The sequence below is a fragment of the Colletes gigas genome, unplaced genomic scaffold (genome assembly GCF_013123115.1).
Source record: "Colletes gigas isolate AHSC1104 unplaced genomic scaffold, ASM1312311v1 Colletes_gigas_Sc00007, whole genome shotgun sequence".
Taxonomy (NCBI): Eukaryota; Metazoa; Arthropoda; class Insecta; order Hymenoptera; family Colletidae; genus Colletes; species Colletes gigas.
The window spans coordinates 3,262,300-3,282,435 of NW_025106636.1; the positions used below are offsets into that span (position 1 = coordinate 3,262,300).

At 39.0% G+C, this 20,136-nt stretch overlaps 1 protein-coding gene across 3 annotated transcripts in view; it reads left to right on the top strand.

The window, feature by feature from the left end:
- LOC122396474 overlaps positions 1-20,136 on the top strand; it is a 126,948-nt gene that overhangs the window by 69,221 nt on the left and 37,591 nt on the right. The window contains exon 1 of one of the 3 annotated variants that reach the window (XM_043394922.1): positions 7,535-7,737. The exons of 1 other annotated variant lie outside the window; for it this stretch is intronic. In XM_043394922.1, the coding sequence (XP_043250857.1) occupies positions 7,535-7,737 (203 nt within the window). Of the gene's footprint in view, positions 1-7,534; positions 7,738-8,706; positions 8,915-20,136 lie in introns of those variants that run through there. One more of the 3 variants, XM_043394923.1, reaches the window with a different exon arrangement.

The following is a 20,136-nucleotide window of genomic DNA, read 5'->3' on the forward strand; positions in this document are numbered from 1 at the left end:
CACGGCACGGTCCACTGGCCACCTCGCATCGACGACGATTTGTTCCTGTACACTCTAATAATTATCATTTCTTTCGTAGCTTCCTTGTTCCCCGACATTGCGCAAGCATCCGGAAGGAGCGGTATTCTTGCCCGTTTGATACATGGTTACAAGTATCCGTTCGGTCCAGGTCAAGCGTGAATCTGACCCACTGGTATCGTCGCCGGCCAGACCCATCCTAACTCGCGTATTTAACCAGCGGCCATGTTTCCCACTCGCCTCGAAACCATCCGCGATATTCCATCTTCGCGAAAAGGTCAGTGCCTCGCGTGAAAGGATTGCGCTTTCATTCATGACACTATTACGCAAAGGTTACTATAATGCAACGTGGAATCAAGAGTTCTTTGACTCTGGTAATCCCGTGCATCGCGTTCGTTCGACCGTTTTATTATTACTTGCACGATATCGCGAACGATACGTAACGTTTCGAGTAAAAATTATCGAGAAACTAGCGTTTAGAAACAGATATACTATAGGGTGTTCGGCCACCCCTGGGAAAAACTTTAATGCGAGATTCTAGAGGCCAAAATAAGACGAAAATCAAGAATACCAATTTCTTGACTAAAGCTTCGTTAAAAAGTTATTAACAATTAAATTCAAAAATTTCAAATCGTTCTAAAAAAATTATCTTCGGTTGCGGGGGTCAATTATAATCACTTTTGGTCATTACACATACCCCCGAATTCCTACCCACTTTCTAGAAAAAAATTCGAGAAGGTGTGAAATTTTTCGACGGAAAAAAAAAATTTCAAATCGTTCTGGAAAAATTATTTTCAGTTGTAGGGGTCAATTACAATCATTTTTGGTCATTACACATACCCCCGAATTCCTACCCACTTTCTAGAAAAAAATTCGAGAAGATGTAAAATTTTTCGATGGAAAAAAAAAATTTCAAATCGTTCTGGAAAAATTATTTTCGGTTGTGGGGACCAATTACAATCATTTTTGGTGAATAGATATACCACCGAAATCCTGCGCATTTTCGAGAAAAAAAATTCTTTAAAAGAACTTTAAACTTAAAGTTATTCATAATTTGAATTCGAATGTAGCTCAACGAGGTAAAACGATTTGCTTCCTCTTTTTTTTTTTAATGCCTTCTCTGTCTCGTATTAAAGACGAAGTCCTGCTCTAAAAACTACTGTAATTGTGCACGCAAGAAATTAAAATTGTTGAGTTTGATCAGCGATTCAATGGAAATAATATGCCATAAGATATAACTATTAAGCAAGTATCTTCTTCCTGTTTTGTTACTTTTATTTTCTATTTTCTGCTTTGCAGACGAGCTAAATGGAAAATAGCACGTAAAAAATCATGAATAGATACGGTTTGTTTCAATGAAAATCCATTTATACAATTACCCGAGTTTACATTGAATTAATAATTCATAAGAGTCCGTAATTCATAGCGGTATTATTACTGCTGATTATCAAACTTTTATCGATTAAAACAATTCAACGCACCGAGTATCTTATAAGTTCATTTTCAATTTCATTATCAAATTGAGTGTAAAGTACTGCTAAAATTATCTAAAAAATTTACTATTTTTAACTTTTTATGTTAATTATTTTTTTCAAAAACAATATATTGGAAGCTCTTGTTTACCATTAGAAAGACTATTTGATTTTGGTAGGTTTCAAATGATACGTAAGAAATTATTTCTTCTTTATTTGAATCTTCGATAAAATTCAAAGAATGTCCAAATCTTGTTAACTCTGGCTTGAAATAATTTCACGTACACATTATGGTTACTCTATCTAGTACATTGTACTGTAATTTATCTCCATTAAAAAATTTCTACACCCAGAAAAGGCGTGCCCGTTTGGAATCCAAAATCAGAGAGTATTTATTCAGCGACCTGATATTAACGTGTCGTTCGTGGCATTTCCTTGTTCACGATGCTGCACAAGAAGGCGGAAACAACGTTGGTTTCTTTTCCACAGAATGATGCACGAGTACGATCGCTTGCACCATGTTCCGTACACCGAATCCGTTTTGGCTGAGAGAGATTCGCCAAACAAACAACCGACGCGATCCAGGGATTGTGAAATCAATACCAACTACAATTTTTTAAATGAACGAGAAACGGTTGAATCTAAATGATACTAATCAGGAAAAAATGTTAACGAATTGTTACTGGAAATGGACCACTTTCAAAATAAATTCAAAGTAAATAATAATAAATTTCAATTGCTTCAAAAGAGCAAATGCTTCGAGATTTTAAATCTAAAAAGGTCTATAAATATAAAATTGGCATTAAATTATGTATTCGTCAATTTTTTCCAAAGATGGAGTTGCATCATTTTCAAAATAAATGGGTCGTATGATCGATGCGTTAATTTGTACCTGGCGAGATCTGACCCACTGATTATAGACGAACTACGACCTCTAATTGGTCGGTGTCGAGATTAAACTTCTTCGCGGTAAAACACGATGTTAAAAGCCAAAGCCTGTTGGCTCCAAAGGAAGATTTACCGCTGCTATTAGTACGCGTTTATGTTTCGAGTGGGATGGGAAAGAGGACCCACCGGTGTGGTCGGTTGCACACTTTTACCGTAATTGTGCTATATGACGAATGACGTTGTCTTTCTTAGATGGAATCACACTGTACAAATACGTTGCACGAAAAGGTCTCCGTCTTCGATTTATGAAAATTATTATTCGTTCTTGGAGTTCGTGGAAAAGAAATCATCGTTGGAAACCAAGAGTGATTAGTGGGTTCGTTGAACCTTCTTTGGGTTAACGATAGGTCGACGAGTCTTTCGATATTACTAAAGAACGATCGGTGATAAACAACGAAAGATTAGGTTATTGTATTCTCCCTTGGATGGAATTAACAAACTTAAAACAACCTTTTACTAAGTCAGTTGTAACATAAAGGTGATTCTTCTGTCGAGCTATTCGAACCGAGCAATTGGAATAAAAAAATTATTCGAAGAATAATTAAACTGAATACGAAACGAAGTTAATTTTGTATATTATTTGTGAAATGAAACTAACAAAGTATTTGACAATTACTTATATAAGAGATACGTGATCAAATTTGTATGAACTTGTTTTTTTTTTTTAAATGATAATTTACAGTAAGATATTGAACGATAATTTACAGTAAGATATTGAAAGTCTATTCCTTCATCGATTAAACGGTACGTTAGCACGCGTTCGTCTATGGAATTGTGAAAGCAAGATGACGGAGATTGATGATCGCGGCCTTTGTACGAACGATAAAGTGTAACAACAAACTGTTCAGCGAAAAGAGCATTTTTCTTTAGTTTTCCTGGTCCGCTGATTAAACGGGTCTTCTCGTGTGCTTGTTACAGTACAAAGATCCATTTTCAGACGTGAAAACCACACTTCTCGCGAATCCAATCCGCAGCGGTACTTGATTACCTTTCATTATGAGATCACAGTGAAATGAGTGAACCGACCTAACGGATATTATACACGGCAAAATGTTGGCGGATACAAAAAGTTTCGCTAACGCGTTTCAGCCGTATACGCGCCAAGATCGCGAAATAATATCTTTCTCTCTCTCTCTCTCTTTCTCTCTTTCGCGCGCGCGGGTATTTTAAAACGATTCGAATAAAGCGAACGAACTCGTGCAGGATGCAGATTACAGGCGAAGGAAGTATCTATTTTGCGAACCGTCTTATTAATGCTTGAACGAGGTTTTACGAAGAAGGCTTGCCTGGAATTTCACCTTTTACCTCGATGACTGAGGCGATTCAAACGCAGTCTGTAAAATAAAACGCAGACTTATCCGGTCTGCGTTGCTCGTAATAGCTTTAGAAAGCCATGACAGTTTCCTATTTGGGTCTACACTCTGCTAATCGACATACAGTATTGGACAAAAATATAAGACACCTCGAATACTTGTGCATTTTTTTAAAACAAATATATGCTCCATTTTATACATCCTATATATTGCATACAATAAGTAAAATCTTGGAATCAAAGGACAAACAATATAAAAATTAAAAAAGAATTATGAAACAATAACAAAACAATTGGCTCCTTTAGGAATTGTTTTTATATAATATTTAAAAATATATAATATTTTTTATAATGTCGATACTGTACTATTCTGACCACAACAGTATTATTCGATCAGCGTTCATCTAACATTTCTCCATTACTTCGTTTTCTTTTAATCGAACACAGTAATATTGTAAACGACTGCCAAGTTTTCGCAGTTGTACAGCTATCAAGAGAAACAGTAAGAATCGAAAGTAGCCTAAGCGTCTTATAATTTGTCCAACTAAAGCCAGCTCGTGGTCTCTTTTTCTGCAACATCTGCGTCGTACACTAAATAAAAATTTAGTATACTTATTCCGTAGATGGCACGTATTACGTGGGATATATAATACATTTACTTTTATCATCAACGAAATGTTTAAGACGATCAAGTTAGATAGCACACCCTGTATAGCTGCTAATGTCATATAATGAATGCTAATTTATTTCTTATCGCGGGTAATAGCTAGTCTTCTGTATTGTCCGTCTGTTCATCCATCCAGAGGTCTTCGCGTCGGGGAAAGTAGGGTAAAACTGCATACACGGGTCAAACCGCATACCTCCGTTTTTCCATAATGTAATTTTGCAATTTTTCTCCAACACTCGGTACTAATCTCAAGCCTCCAAAGCAGTTTTTGTTCGAACGAGTCTTTCAATTTTATCCTCAAACCGTTCAATGTTACGTTGGTGGTTCGAGCCTTGTTTACAACTTGTAAGTACAAGAAAAAAACTACACAAGAACTTGAACAAATACTTACAGTGCTGGACACAAGTTCATAAAGGAACTTCCTTTAATCGTTTGAGCATCGAATCAACTAACTTTTTTATAGAATCACCCATAAAATGTTTAATAAATACATTTTTGCTATTATTTTTTTAATCAATGCATTTATATTATTGTTCATGTAATAAACTAAAATAGATAATAAACGAATATGTCTGAGAATTTTTCCCTCAAGTCAATTTGTTAGTTATAAGTAGACTGCGGATCTTTATGCAAATTCACATTTTTATTAATAGAATTAATGAAACGGAAGCTTCGCAGAGGGCTGTCTCAACCCCTAAATATACTAATTCGTATCTTACTTTAAGTATTTCTTATATTTTTGTTATATTTGTTTATATTTTGTCTAGTTATAAGCATTTGTACCACAACAACCATGCTGCGCCAATACTTATGTCCAGTACTGTATGTCTAAGACTATATCCTCCAAGAAAATGCAAAAAAAAAAACCAGGAAAATCGAATTTTTTGGTAATTCACAGCAGAAGAGTGACTTGGTGGAGTGCGTGATCCAGATAGTCAAACCTGACCCACTGAATTCATCCCCTCTCCTGTCGATTGGCATATTCGGTGCGAGGCACAGGGCAACGGTAGGTCGTGGCTCGACCCACAGTCTGAGTCTCCTCGGAAGTCTCAAAGCCGGCCGCGATAGGCAAGATGTAGAAAAGAAGAGTCCGGTCTCTGTGCTGGAGAGAGGCGATGCTCGCACGTGCACCTCGGGACATTCACGAGAGTTGGTAGTCGGCTGTTGAAACCCGCCCGGTGAATGCCTCTCGAGGTTCTCGTACACGCGTTTTTACCGACCTCCAGATACACCCAAGGGGTTCGCGTTCACGCAGGAATTTCGCGCGCTCCGGGCCCCGTTGTCGCCGGGAGATTCAGTCGGACCGTAGATCGTGATCGCGCGCGGTTTATTCCGTCGATAATTAAACGAGCCGTCCGCCTCGAGGTATTCACGCGTGACGGAGACTTTGAAGAAAGTGAAATTGCCGCGTCTCGCCAGCGAGGATTATCAACGGACTTGGGCGTGGTGATTTCACTGGATTTTCTAACCGACTCGCGAATCTCTCGTTGGAAAACATCGGGACGCGTCGACGGGAACAGCGATATACTTAAGAAAAGGCACGTAGCGTGTTTTGGCATACCAGTGTACGTTAATCCCAGCGCGTAAACACGGTCGTCGCGGTCGAAAAGCCAGTGTTTGAAAGGTGACTGCTAAATTAAATCGAAAATAAACGAACGAGCAACAGTTCCGCGAACGAGATCCAGCAAGAAGCCGTCTGCCTTAAACTGGGGAAAAATACTCTCCGAGTAGACGTGCTCGTAACGCGGCGTAATAACGGTTTCAAGAGTTTTTCACGTGTCAGTGGATCACTGGGTTCTCTACCAGCCGTCTGGTACATTTTTTTTTCCGCCGTTCGCACGCGGCTAATCCCGCGATTACCGGTCCGTGTCGTCCCGTTTCCGGCCGTACGACGAATCCGACCTGTTTAGTTCCCGGGAAGAGATCGAACGGGCAACAGTGCCGCGACAAATCGTGGTATCGCGGATTCTGACGAATCGGTTCGTCGTTTGAGATTCACGCCGTTAGTTTGTCTGGAAGAACCGTCCGCGACACAAAGGATCTAACGCGATGAACGGACTATACGCGACAGGATGCGCGCAGGAGCGTTTCGAGGGAGCTCGTTCTTTTCCGTTCGACCGCTCAGACAGTCGCGTTACGCGAGAAACACGAGTGTGGGAATTCTCGGGACGCCAGCGACAGTGACATGTAAGTTCAACAGCGAACCGTACGACGAAGAACGACGCGATAGCATCGGTGAGACGTCCCTGAATCGGCCGAGTTTACATCGATAATGACGAGGAACGCGTGGATAACGTCGTATCGTAACGATGCAAGGTTAATTACTATCGGTGATATGTTGTGAGAGACACTGCAGAGACGTGGACGGTCATTTGCATCGAGCAAACATCGAAAGGAAATCGAGATGTCGAACGATAGAGACTAACTATTGCAAATCAGTGCCTAATCCTCGAGAGAACTGTGCAGCGCGGTGAACGATAAAACAGTCGCCTGTAGAAAGCTTAAGGACAATTTATGGATTTGCGTGCCGCGATATCTTAATAAACACGCGTCGTAAAGGCGCGCTTTAATCCTTTCGCCTTTCGAGGAAGTGCCGGCGCGCAGCTATTTTATAAACGTCCCTTCCGCCAAGACGTCGCCACGGCCCGTAATTACGCAACTCTAAACACAATCACTGGGGGGCAAAGACAATGCAGATACCGCGATATCGGTGAGACATCGCGCGCGAAAAATTCCTCATTGTCTGAGGAATGTGGGCGTATCGCGAAGAGATATCTGACCGATAACGAAACATGGATCTTACAGCGGGAAATGAACTATGCGAACGCTGCTGCGCTTGTACGGTATGAATCGGGGATAGGGTTATCGTTGGAGGAAATCGAACGATAAGGAGCAGGAAATTTTCGTGAAAATTATGAAAATGTCGTGAAAATTACGTTTAAATATAGTTGAGAAGCGAAGCTTCCCGAGTGTACTAGACTTTGATCTAAGGACACTGAGAAGTAATTGTGAATAGAATTATTGTATTCCGCGTTGAGAACACTCGAGTTTTTGTGACCGGAAGATTCAGTGGTGATAGAAAAACATCTTTCGTTAGTGAAAAGAACAGAAGACAAAATGGGGAATACCAGATCGCAGTCTTGCCGACGAAAGAAATCCCTGTATCTGTTCTACTTGATCCATAAAACGTGGAGTATCGTGACGGACCATAGGAAGGATCGAGAACGTTCCTATGATACCGACCAAGAGACCAACTTATCGACGAGATGTTGCGGTTGCCATGTGTGCGATTACCGACAGGATAGCCTTACTTTCGATAGGTACAGTAACTTGTAACTCTTTTCGCCATACGGTATCACAGACACGGGGATAACCTCCAGTTCCTGGGTTTCAAAATGCAAACAATGCATATTTTAGTAAAGAATATTTAGATATCCTAATAATGTTCGAAAAGTTGTTCCTTAACCCCCGTAAACTGAGAAAAACCCCATAAAAATGGTCCAATTTTCAAAGGACCATAGCTCCTGATACGATAAATTCTCGTCAATTCAGAATGTTGGAGGTAGCATTTACTATAAATTATAAATCAATGTATTGCAATTTCAAGGAACTTATTGTTGCTAAAATAATTATAATAACATTCGTTAATGATCTATACGATAGGTGCCGCCAGAATTCGTGGCTGCTCGCAACGCCCAGCGGCCACGTACGTTACTATCTAAATAATCTAATACAAAACGAAGAGTAATTTGAAAAATTGTTTATTTCTAAATCGCTACTGTCTCAAAATTCAAACTTCCAAACCTAATTTTTGAAATATCCTAAATAAAATAATCGTACTCTTAAATATAAATATCTTGAAATTTATAAGACGATTCAAAGCAGCACTCGTCGACTTTGGTACAAGCATTTTCCATTCCTAAATTGGATTGTATTAATTATCTCTTAAACTTTATTGTTACAAATATTTGATTAAAAATGGCTGCTGGGAATCGGTTGGATCGAAACGGTAATTTCCGTGGCAAGATCGCGATCGTGCAATAACTGTTGCTGTCGTCTCGCGTCACTGGCGAGGATTGAATATTCCAGAGGCTAGTTCTACAACATGATGTCCGTTTCGTGCTCATTCTACATGCATACAGGCAAGAAAACAGCCGATTATCGACCACGAGTTCCTCGGGTTTGTCCTTTCTGCCCCTCTACGTGACGCATCACAGGATAAACTGAAACCTGGCTTACATTACGAGCAGGTGGAGGCGCCGGTGTCAGTAAACCTCCGGTCGTCTTGAGGAGCGGATCGGCCCGACGAATGTCCGTTCCCTATCTCGTCAAGCCTCGGTGTTACGAGACTAGTGACAGTTCGTTTCGTTTTCGAAAATGATCGTCGATTGTATTCCTCGTGCCAGTTCGTGAACGTATTCAATTTTTTATGTGTCCCTCAAATCATGCGCCGGTACAACTGAACGTGGTACACGTGTGGCTGAACAGGGAACACAGGTAACACCAATGCCTTTTGCTCTCTTTGCTTTTTCCCCCCCATACATGATCCATGACGTCAATCTTTACCGAACAAAAATGTTCGGTAATATAGAAATGAAATTAACATTTCTAGACATCGTTTATCAAGGTAGCAAACCCATTAGGAAGATATTAGGAACATTACCGTAGAAAACAAAGTAATTATATTCAAAAATAGATTTTACGTTTCTATTCTTAATTTTATTAAGTGGAAGAAGATAGGATTGTAGAAGTGGTGACAATAAATTAACGAAGGCAATGGTTTGGTGACGTAATCATACCTCGATCGGGCTCAGTTTTACTCGCGTAATGTATAATATTATCAATAATAATAATAAAAATAAAGTTGCAGTACGTGTCCATAGATGTGAATGGTGTTTCGGAATGAAGGATATTTTTTAAATTTTTCTAACAAAAATAAATGATTTGTACTCCGTATAGACATGTATATCGAATTAATTTTTTTAAATTTGCCTCGTATTAGTCAGTAGCTTATACTTATGTCATTTATCGCATATTAATTTACTGTTGCCACTTGTACAATCTTATCTTCATTTTATAGTACACTCGATAAAGATTCTCCTGAAGAGGACCCTCATAATTATCTAAACGTAATATCGCAAATGATGTATGAGAGTGACTCATGCTACTAGATTTATGAAACACGTTAATTTGGTCACAAACACTATATATTAATTTATGTGGAATTTGAGTGACATAATGATACGAATGTATATCCTAATTAGAAGAAAAATCACATTTTAACGTAACTATTAGCATACGGATTTTAATAAAAACATGAGCAATCAATGTTAGAAGAGACGCTTTTTAATAGTCAACAAATCTACGTGTTTCAAACACATCGTATGTGGTAATAATACTTTCAAATATAATCTTCTCCGGAACTGTTAAAAGTAACGTTGGATAATCAGCTTTTTTCCATCATAAATTACCTGATAACTTCGTCCTCACAGTTGTTTTCTTCACACCATTCAGACTTTCTCTTCCGAAGTCTATCTTGGTCCAAGCTCTGTCTTATTCATTTAAGCCTCCCTACCCCCACTAAACAGTGTGCTCCAAAAAATTATTCAGAATTTACACGGTAGACAATACCATACCGAGTAAAAGAGCCTCAGTAAACAGATTGAAACTCAACAGTTTCTGAGATGAAAACATTTTCATATGTTAATATGATGGCTGGCTGTTATTCCACACGTTTTATTCAGAAATTAAAATAATTGAGTTTAACTTTACACTCGTGCAAACTATCCCTTTCAGAATCGCCATGTTTTCGTTTCTAATAAATAACAATCGGTAACAATGAAAGTTATTTATCCATTATGCTTCTCAAGTATTCTTGCAAAGAAGTCCCCAGGATGAAAATCAGGATATCGAGGGTCCAATCTACTTTTGGCGAACACAGTGTTTGAATACTTTCTCACATTACGTACGAAATGAGCTGGAGCCTCATCATGCATGCGTGTACCACATCGATAATCTTTCAGCGAAAGCTATATCCTCTACGAACCGAGGTTATCTACACGTAAATAAATTCCGATAAGCAGTGCCTGAAACTTAATTTTGCATTCGGTATTAACGGTTAGTTCGATTATTCGGTGCTTCTCGAGCGTGATCATTGTTGAAATCCGTTATTCACATTTATTCAATTTAATTCGCACGCATAGTGGAGTGCAAAAAGGTGCACAGAAGCCAGAATGAATCCGAGTTTCGCGTTCAGGGTTGAGTTTGCACGCGTGCACCGTTTCTGTTAATGAACACAGTTAATGAAAAATCCTCGCGGATCGCTACTTTCGTGGCAATTAGAACAATTATAGAACGACATGGCATTTTATATAAAATCGCTTGACGCTTTTTCTCGCGTACGATTGCGCCCGCGGTTTATTATTCCTGCGGCTGGTTGCGTACTTGCATGCACGGAGCGCGACGGCTAAGCAGGAGCCATTGTTCTCTCAATGAAAACCCTCGACGTCGCGAAACGAGTTCGGAAAACAAGCCGTGGAATCGGGACTATTATTCTTCCACGACCTGTCCGCGGCGAATAATAATTATGAAATATTTCGTGAGACAAAGAAACCACGGTGAAACGACGCACGGATCGGAGGAGTCGCGTTACTGGGGGGGTTACAATACACGTGAACACGCCGTTTCCTGCACACGTTCGACACTTTAGCTAGTGTGATAAACGTCTATCAGATGTATCGGTATGTTCTCGATCATCTTCAGTTTTAAATAAAAATACGAATTTTTGTCGATTTCGAGCAGAAACAAGGTATTAACAAAGTCTAGTATGGATTAAACAACAGAGGATTTACATAGTTGTAAATAACAGCCAGAGTTTGAACAAGTGTCGAAGTATATAGTATATACTACCGTATGTAATAGGTAGAAATATTGATTATTTTTTTTATAAATAAATTCTATAAGATTGTGAGAAAAATATCGATCGAACAAGATGTAATAATTGACTTCAACACTGTACCATTAAATTTGAAGTTAATTCGTATAGAATTAACAATATCTTGTTCTAAAAAACCTTGTCAAATACAACGTGTTTCCTTCATATTGAGAACAAAATTTTGCAATTATCCGATCACTAGTATTTTCAATTATTCGGACAGTTACCCTAGGTACAGGAATGTTTAGCATTTTTCAGCAATTATTGAAATTTCACTGTATATCTAAAGTAGCTGTCCAAGTAATCAGACACGTTCCAGTTATCGGACACTTGGCATAGTTTTTTTTCCAGCATTAAAGAAACAGGTTGCATTGAACGTTGTTTGCAAGTCCCGTGGGTTAATGTAATATTATTGATTTTTCCGTCACGATCTAACCGAAATTTCTGTTTCGATCGATCGAGAATTTCACCATTAGGTTCGCTGTTGTTGATTTATAATACAACGAAGGAGAAATTGCATAAGCGGCGTGGGCGTTCGTGTGCAAAAGTCGTGTGAACCAGTAACGTGAACCCGCGTAATTATTTAGGCCCGGAGAAATTAATGGCACACGAGCAGTCGAGCATAATAAATTAGGCGTTTCGTTAAGCGATCACTCTCGTTTCTCGTGGCTCCGAATAGAGAGTATCCGCGTTTTTTTTTTTTTCAGAGCAGAGAATTAATTATGCAGCGAAATTTTCGACGACGATCCGTGTCAGGGCCATTTTGCGAATCAGACTACAAACATAATAGCGTCGACTCGACAGACGCTTTACATAAGTCTCGTCAATAAATAATACGTATGCAAACGGAAGGCAATTTGACAAACTCGCGCCATATAGGGCGTGTCGTTAACTTTTAAAATGATAATTCTCTTCGTCTTTCATGGACACGATTTCGTAAAGAATTCAGTATTCTCAGGTTGTCACAGATTCGGGACCAAATGTGACAACCTGACGGGTACGTAACAATTGATCGTCATTTTTATTCGATTCTGTGTACAACAATTACTCTTATATTATCTCCTGAGAAAAATTTTAATGAGAGATTCTAGAGGACAAAATAAAAATGATTAATAAAACTTCTGCACCTTTTCGAATTTTTTTCTCGAAATTGCATAGGATTTCGGGGGTATGTTTATTTAGCAAAAATGATTGTAATTGACCCCTGCAGCCAACAATAATTTTTTTAGAACGATTTGAAATTTTTTAATTTTGTCAACAAATTTCACACATACTCGAATTTTTTTCTCGAAAGTGGGTGGGATTTCGGGGGTGTATCTATTCACCAAAAATGATTGTTATTGACCCCTGCAGCCAACAATAATTTTTTTAGAACGATTTGAAATCTTTTAGTTTTGTCAAAAATTTCACACCTACTCGAATTTTTTTCTCGAAAGTGGGTGGGATTTCGGGGATATGTCTATTCACCAAAAATGATTGTAATTGACCCATGCAGCCAACAATAATTTTTTTAGAACGATTGGAAATGTTTTTTTTCGCCGAAAAATTTTCCGGTCAGTATGGGTCTTTAAACATTAATAACTTGTTAACGAAGCCTCAATCATTAAATGGGTATTCTTGATTTTCGTCTAGTTTTGGCCTCTAGAATCTTTAAAATTTTTCCCAATTTTTTATATCTTTCGATTAATAATAGAAACAAAGAATTATCAGTTCCAATAACCGAGACTCGCGAATTTCGAGATACCTTGGATAAGACGGAGTCACGGTTGAACGGAGGTTTCGCTGTGCATCGAATTTATAGAATTCGATTCACGGGAAGAGTTACGGAACGATTTAACCGCTTCTGTGCTACGCCTTGCGAACGACGGAGGCCAAGGAAGAAACAAACCGGCGACACAACATGTAGCAAATGGTGCTTGTGTACCTTTCCCCGATGAGTAAAGTCAGCGATAATGGGTGGAACGGTTGGGCATTCCGGCGTTAAGTAAATCAGCCGTTCGATTTCCATTCTTGACGGACGTAACGGTGCTCGCGTTTCGCGTCCGTAGATTTTCCGTTTCAGCGTAATGATTTTATTACTCGGCGTACGCGCCAATTTACGTAAATACGCGCGACCGCTTCTTACCTCGGCCGCCCCCCTGCTACGTGCTGCGTAATCCGTTTCTCAAGACACGACGGGACCGCTTCGAACGGGGGACTCGTTAAACGCAACTTGTAACTCGGTACCAATTTACGTTGTACCCGATGTACCGAGCGATTTAATGCCTTCTGATGCTAATAAACCGTTTCCGTGGCCGGTACACCGCTCTCCACGTTAATCGGAGGAGGTTTGCGCGGCTTCGATTCTGTCAGTCGACGAACGATCGATTAAAAGGGCCGGTGGCCGCAGATTAAGACCTAGAAAAAGGCCCTGAAGAGAAACGACCGCGAGAGTCGGCGAAACTAGTCAGGTTGATCGGGCCCCAACGGTCGTACAGTACTCGACGTAAATGCAAAACACTTCCCATATCTTTATATTATACTCAAAAGAAGAAAAAGTAAATTGAAAACATAGAATAACGATTTTTTAAGTTCGAAAATTCCTCGCCAATACGAGATTAGCAGACCAAGTTCTGTTAAACTCCTTTCCATGAAATAACGTTATAGAACACGTGCATGAATAATATTCAAACTTAAAATTGTATAATTGGGATCTTACAGCCTTATCCTAAAAAAAAAATATGGTATCAATCGGCTATTGAGGCTTTTTAAAAGAACTTGTTTTGTTATTGTTTTATAATTTTGTCCAACCAAAGTCAGTTTATAAAATGTATCATTTCTTTAATATACATATAGAAAATCCATAAATATTCCATGTTTCTTATGCTTCTAACCGGCACCGTAGGAATACCAAATCCCTATTAATACTCGATTACCGTAGCTATATTAGATGCAATGATGCAAACCGTTCTACTCTCAGACTAATGAACGAATATTAATTATTCTTCTCATATTGCTTGTAATTACAGATAAGTAAACTCGTAGATAGGAATCGTATAGATTAAACCGTCGTTAGAAAGTGGCAACGATGCTATGTTGTTGAAAGAGAAACGCGTAGCAATCGTAATATAATCTTCTAAATCCGGATGACCCTGACACTCCCGACAGGTTGAAACACATGTAGGTGTTCTGATAATAACCGGATATTTAAATGTCTTTGCTACTTTTAATATCAAGTCGATTTTGTAGAGAAACTTGAAACTTGTTCAACTTCCTTGCGAACGAATTTACCAGATCGAAATAAATGATAATGCATCCATTTCCCTTTTCAACTTTTTATTCATTCAGGTCACAATAAGTATGCGCACTTTGGACCAATATTTAAAACATTATTTGTCCTCCCAATTTAATAACAACTACCTTTTCTATAAAATCAACGGTTCATGAAATATTTATACGATAAAGCTGTGTGTATTTTCCAAGATTCTGCAAGTAATTTTATGCGTCCAACAGTACGCTTCGATAACCATCTCTGGCAGATTTCAAGATTTTCTTATTCATCTCGTTTGTTTTTCATTCGAAATCGGAGCCCTCGTAAACCAGGCTAATAATTAAACGATTTGTAAAAAGACTTTACAGAAACTAATCTCAGATATAAAAGCTAACCTTATATTAATATCGTATTACCGTTTAATGCGCTTCTGTAGATTTTTGCCGAACGTTGGAAAGGAATTGATGGTTTCATTGCGTACCGCGATAGAAAGTAGATCAGGGACATCTCCTAGAATTAACCGTTTCTGCTCGCTTAATTCTTCGAGTTTAACGATCCGAGACGTTATCGTTCCAACGGTTGGCCACTTCTCCGTGACGTTTCGCCAGCCACGGCCAATTGCTTATCGAATCATCGAAAATCTGCAACGTATCGCGGCCGTATATCAGTGACAAACGAACCGATCGTTTGGACTAGGATGTTCTCGAACAAAAAATAAATTAGAATATACAGACCGTGACGGTACGGAGAGACCGCACGGCACGCGACAATTTCTTTCTCTATTATTCGCGTTCGCGTGTAAAAGTTTCACCGGGAGCTGCTCCTCTTCGTGGAAAGTTAACAAGAAAGTCCTTTCCTTTGATTGCCGTGAAAAACTAACGATCGTTTCGGTTCTAACGACTCGCTGGCGCTTTGCGAGACGCGGTTAAGGCGATGATTTATCGCCCATGCGTGATCACCGGGGTCGTGGATCGATCAGGAATGATTGTAAATGATAATCGGAACGTTTTAACGTCGGCAATAAGTCGACGCGATAAACAATGAGTGCAGCTGCATTAATCTTCGGGTAAGTGGCGATCGAACATTGTCCATTTTTGTGCGTTTAGTGTCTTTGTTCTGAAACTCCGTCGACAAACACCTTCGTTGTGTCCTCGCGAGAGTATTATTAATTGCTTAAGCGTTTTAGAAGAGAACGTGCAGAAACACTATCACTTTTGATCGAACTCGCGTACTTTGATCGACAGGATAACGTGCACCAGACACGTGTAATTAGAAATAGTCTCGATGGAGTCACGTTTGCACTGATTTTCACAAGGAAAATTTGCAGAAATGTAAGATAATAAATGTTTATGCTTTTCACGTAACAGTTGCCTTGAAATATTAAACAACGAAGATTTTTTAATTTTCTCCTTCAGGATCCATTGAAGTTTTATGAATTTTATCCACTGTATCTTTAACCAGTTAATTGTTGCTCATTTTATTATGATAATGATACTTCTTGAAAATGTAAATTTTGTTTTATTGTTTACTTCTTGCAACTTGGCAAAAATTCTTCCATAATTATGAAATAAATTTCTTTTTGTATAATTATTCGGAATCATGATCAATTTGGATGATATTGAAATATGTTGCATATATCAATATTCCAATAAACTTTTCCCTGTACACGTTACACACGACGGAGAATATTAGATATACAATTTGTTATTCGTAGTATATACTTTTATCTCGTGTTTCGTCGATCCTTTCATTTATCCGAGTCGAATAGCGCATCACTTATCCGAGTACGAGCGCGTATTGCTCTGTCATCGTGAAAGCGCGCGTATTGATCCAGCGCGGTACACTTTTCTTCATCCTCTTATTTCCTGGCGCGCGAATGTTTGCTCGTAACCCAGACGTTGGCACATGAACAGGTTCCCAGATGATATAAACAGTGAAAAAAAGAAGAAAAAAAAAAATATATATATGGAAGATACGGTAACCATAAATTAGTCGATTGACTAAAAAAAAATGTGAGAAACGATGCGATTTACGCGTAAACTTTCCTGGCGCAAGCATAATACGCGACGGTACTATTATCGTCGTCATCGGTGTAATCATTATGGTCATTATCATTCGTTAATTACCGGCGTCCAATTACCAGCCAGCGTTTTTACATTTTTCTCCATCGCCGGGGAACGCTTATTTTCGATTCTGTTCGTCGTTACCGTTTCAGACGCGATCGCGAGCGTGTGCAGATTGCATTATTAAAACGCGCCCCGCCATTTATTTCCGTGTTTCCAACCACGCGGCGAAAAAACAGTCGGGAAACAGGGACAGTCAAATGGATTAATTAGAAGAAAGTCGCAAACTGGCAACTTTCTACCGTCGTGTCTGTCCGTCAACAGAAATGATTCAATTAAACGAAAATATTTCAAACACGTTGTGGATCGAGCCTAAGTAGTTCACGCGTTAACACGACGACCGTTTAGGAATGATTTATCAGGCGTTAGTCTATTCGAAAGATTAGTAGCTTCGTTATGGCGCTAAATCAAATAGAGACAATTATTAAACCTTGAACCGTGCGTAATTTTAATTTTAATTGTAGATTTTTGTCAGTAACATCTTTTGATGGTAACCAGGCTAGTTCTTTGGCTGATAAATGATAAAATATATTCAGTTCTCGTATTGCATTTGTAAACGTTGCTATAATTATAATATGAAATTGACAGAGAAAGTTTGTTCGTCGCGTTTTAAAACCGTATTGATTCCATAGTTATTATCCAGCTGATTTGTTTTAAAGACACGACGAGGTTGGCTGGTTTCTCTTCGTGAAAATTGTCTTTTAGCGGGCATTCAATCTCGAGGTCGCTATGATTACAGTGTTTCAAACAGCGTAGTAATAGGTTGACTATTGTAATTTTCACTTTAACTTGGACAGTAAATATTTACTAACTCGGACGAAGACAAATCGAAGGCTGATCCCGATTCTCGGCTAAAATAAAACTGTTTTCGACAAACTGTGAATAAATCAAGAGGAAGTAGAGACATTTCTGACGGGGAATAAGTGCCCGCAGCACGATGGAAAAAGGATTTGCAAGAATTCGCGTGCAATTTACGCAGAGAAGACGCGCAGAACGGTGGAAGCCCCGGTCACAGATGATTTCTCCGATTGCGATTTGAATGTTTCACGCGGAACCGAACGCGCACGAACACGAAAATTGGCCGTGAAATTACCACCGTCTGTAAAAACGTTCGTTTCCTTGTTTACTCTCCGCACATTGTTGCAGCCACGAATCGAACATCGTATTGTTCTTGCGTCGATGCGAAACGATACGACGCGAACGATGGCAGTAGTTCTCCGTTTTTACGAGACGTTATTCACCCGGGCAGCTTCCGGGATCGTCGGCGAGGGTAGCCGAGTCGAAACGCAAGAAGCACAGACGATGATCGTTTTGCAGTAACAGACCGAGCGGTCTGCGAACGGCCCATTAAATCGGCTCGTAAACGATCAAGAACCGGCAATGAGATAACGATTCGTTCACGCTAACTCGCCGCTACCGCATAAACGATTCATTGTACAAGCTGTTGCGCAACAATGCCAAAGAGTACCGTTTCCGTTTGTCATCGGTTCCCGCGCCAAATTTCACCCCACCACTCGCCTAACACCAATATTTTAGACTTACGTTCTATATAATTTTTCTATCGATATTAAGTTACAACACATATTGTTGAACAATTGGGTTAGAAAAGTAGTTTCGTTTTCTTACGAACAGAGACGTCAATTGTATCTTTAACCAGCCAATTTTATTCTAAACCGTATTCTCGAAATTTTGTTTGATTCTGTGCAATTATATTACTTTGGTGTACCGTCAAATATGGAAAATCAGAAGCTGCATTAAAGAATGTTGTTCAGAAAAGAGATGTTTTAACAAAACATTTACTTAAAGTGACGATGTCAAAAATCATTTGGATCAGTTTTTAGTAAACAGAGATTAGAAATTTTATGAGTGTGGAATCATGCTGGTACCAGGAAGATGGCAGAAGGTGTTGGACCAAAATGGCCGATATATAATTCGATAAAACGTTCATATATTACAAGAAAATTGTTTCTTTTTACAAAGAAGAAAAACGAAATTACCGAACAACCCAATATATTATAACTCACATAACTTTCGAGCATTGCTTTCATAGCATGAATAAAATTAACATAAATTTTATACTATGTAATTAAATATATTTTACTTTTTTACAATAAGTATTCTTTAGCCCCTTGTTGCTCGTTTATTATTAATAACAATACTGTAAAAAGAAAAAATTGTTAGGAGAATTCAATTTACAACAAGAGGGAAATATTACGTAACGCGTAGAAAAAGGTTCCAGGGGGTATGAAGAAACTTACGATTTCTTAGACAGGGTGAAGAAGGGTAAAAAGTCCCGGTAAAAAACCGCGCGTAATTTATGGACTGCTCCTTGTCTCGGAAATTGCTTGGATTTCTATAATGGGCGCTAGAAAATGAAGGTTTAGGTCTTTAACAAGATTTATTCTACTAACAAATTAAAGGTACAGCATTCGCTGCTACGGTATTACGGTGGTGAATCTAGATTTGAATTAAAATGTACAGACTTGGGAGTCGTATTCGATTAACTCGAGGGTCGACAAACTCGACGATTATTATTCTGCGATCTTGTTGGTGCAAAATTAAACGAGTATTTGTATGCGAAGTAATATCACGCTATTTTACGCTGCAATATATTTCTGAAGGCGAAATGGATATACTAGGTTCCTAGAACAACATTATTTCGATTTGTTAAACAAATGCTTCTGATGCACTTCTGAATTTATTAAAAAAAAAAACAGATTTCCTCGTAAAAACATGAAAAATTCATTGAAAAATAGTGCTCCTGATGGAGCCATATTCGAAGCACATCCTCCCGATTGGATTCGGATGGATATCTTTACTAATTACGAGCCATTTACCATTATGAGCGTAATATAGAAAATGGGGACCTCGTTAAAATCAGTAAATATTTCCTAAACCGTTATTATACTTAAAATTTGACTGTGACCAGTCGAAAGAGCATAAAATTTCCTATAAATTCATACTATTTAACGTGTATAAAACAAAGTATTCCACATTGGGGCAACTGACCCTATAGGCTCGAACGAGGCCCATTAATAATAAAAAAAAACTCAGAGAATCTATAGAAATGGTAAGACGTCGCCAAGATCGATGTCATCGCGGTGATCTTGCTGACCGAGCGTATAAAGATAAATCACCGGAGGCCAGCTGAGCACGATCGCGGGATCCATAAGTTGTCGCCCGGTGTGTAAACGCGTCACGTGGGTGTAAGCACGTGTAGCAATGCCGCGGTCCACGTCCTGCATGGGAAATCAGGCTGTCGTGGCTGAATTTCAGCCGGTCGAACGTGAATTTCAGCGAGCTCGCACGATTTCCTCTCGCGCATTCCATGCCCGTTACACACGGCGACCACGGCATTCCAACGACGGAGTTCCTAAAGCTGTGTCCACAGCACGAATATCCCAGCCACGGT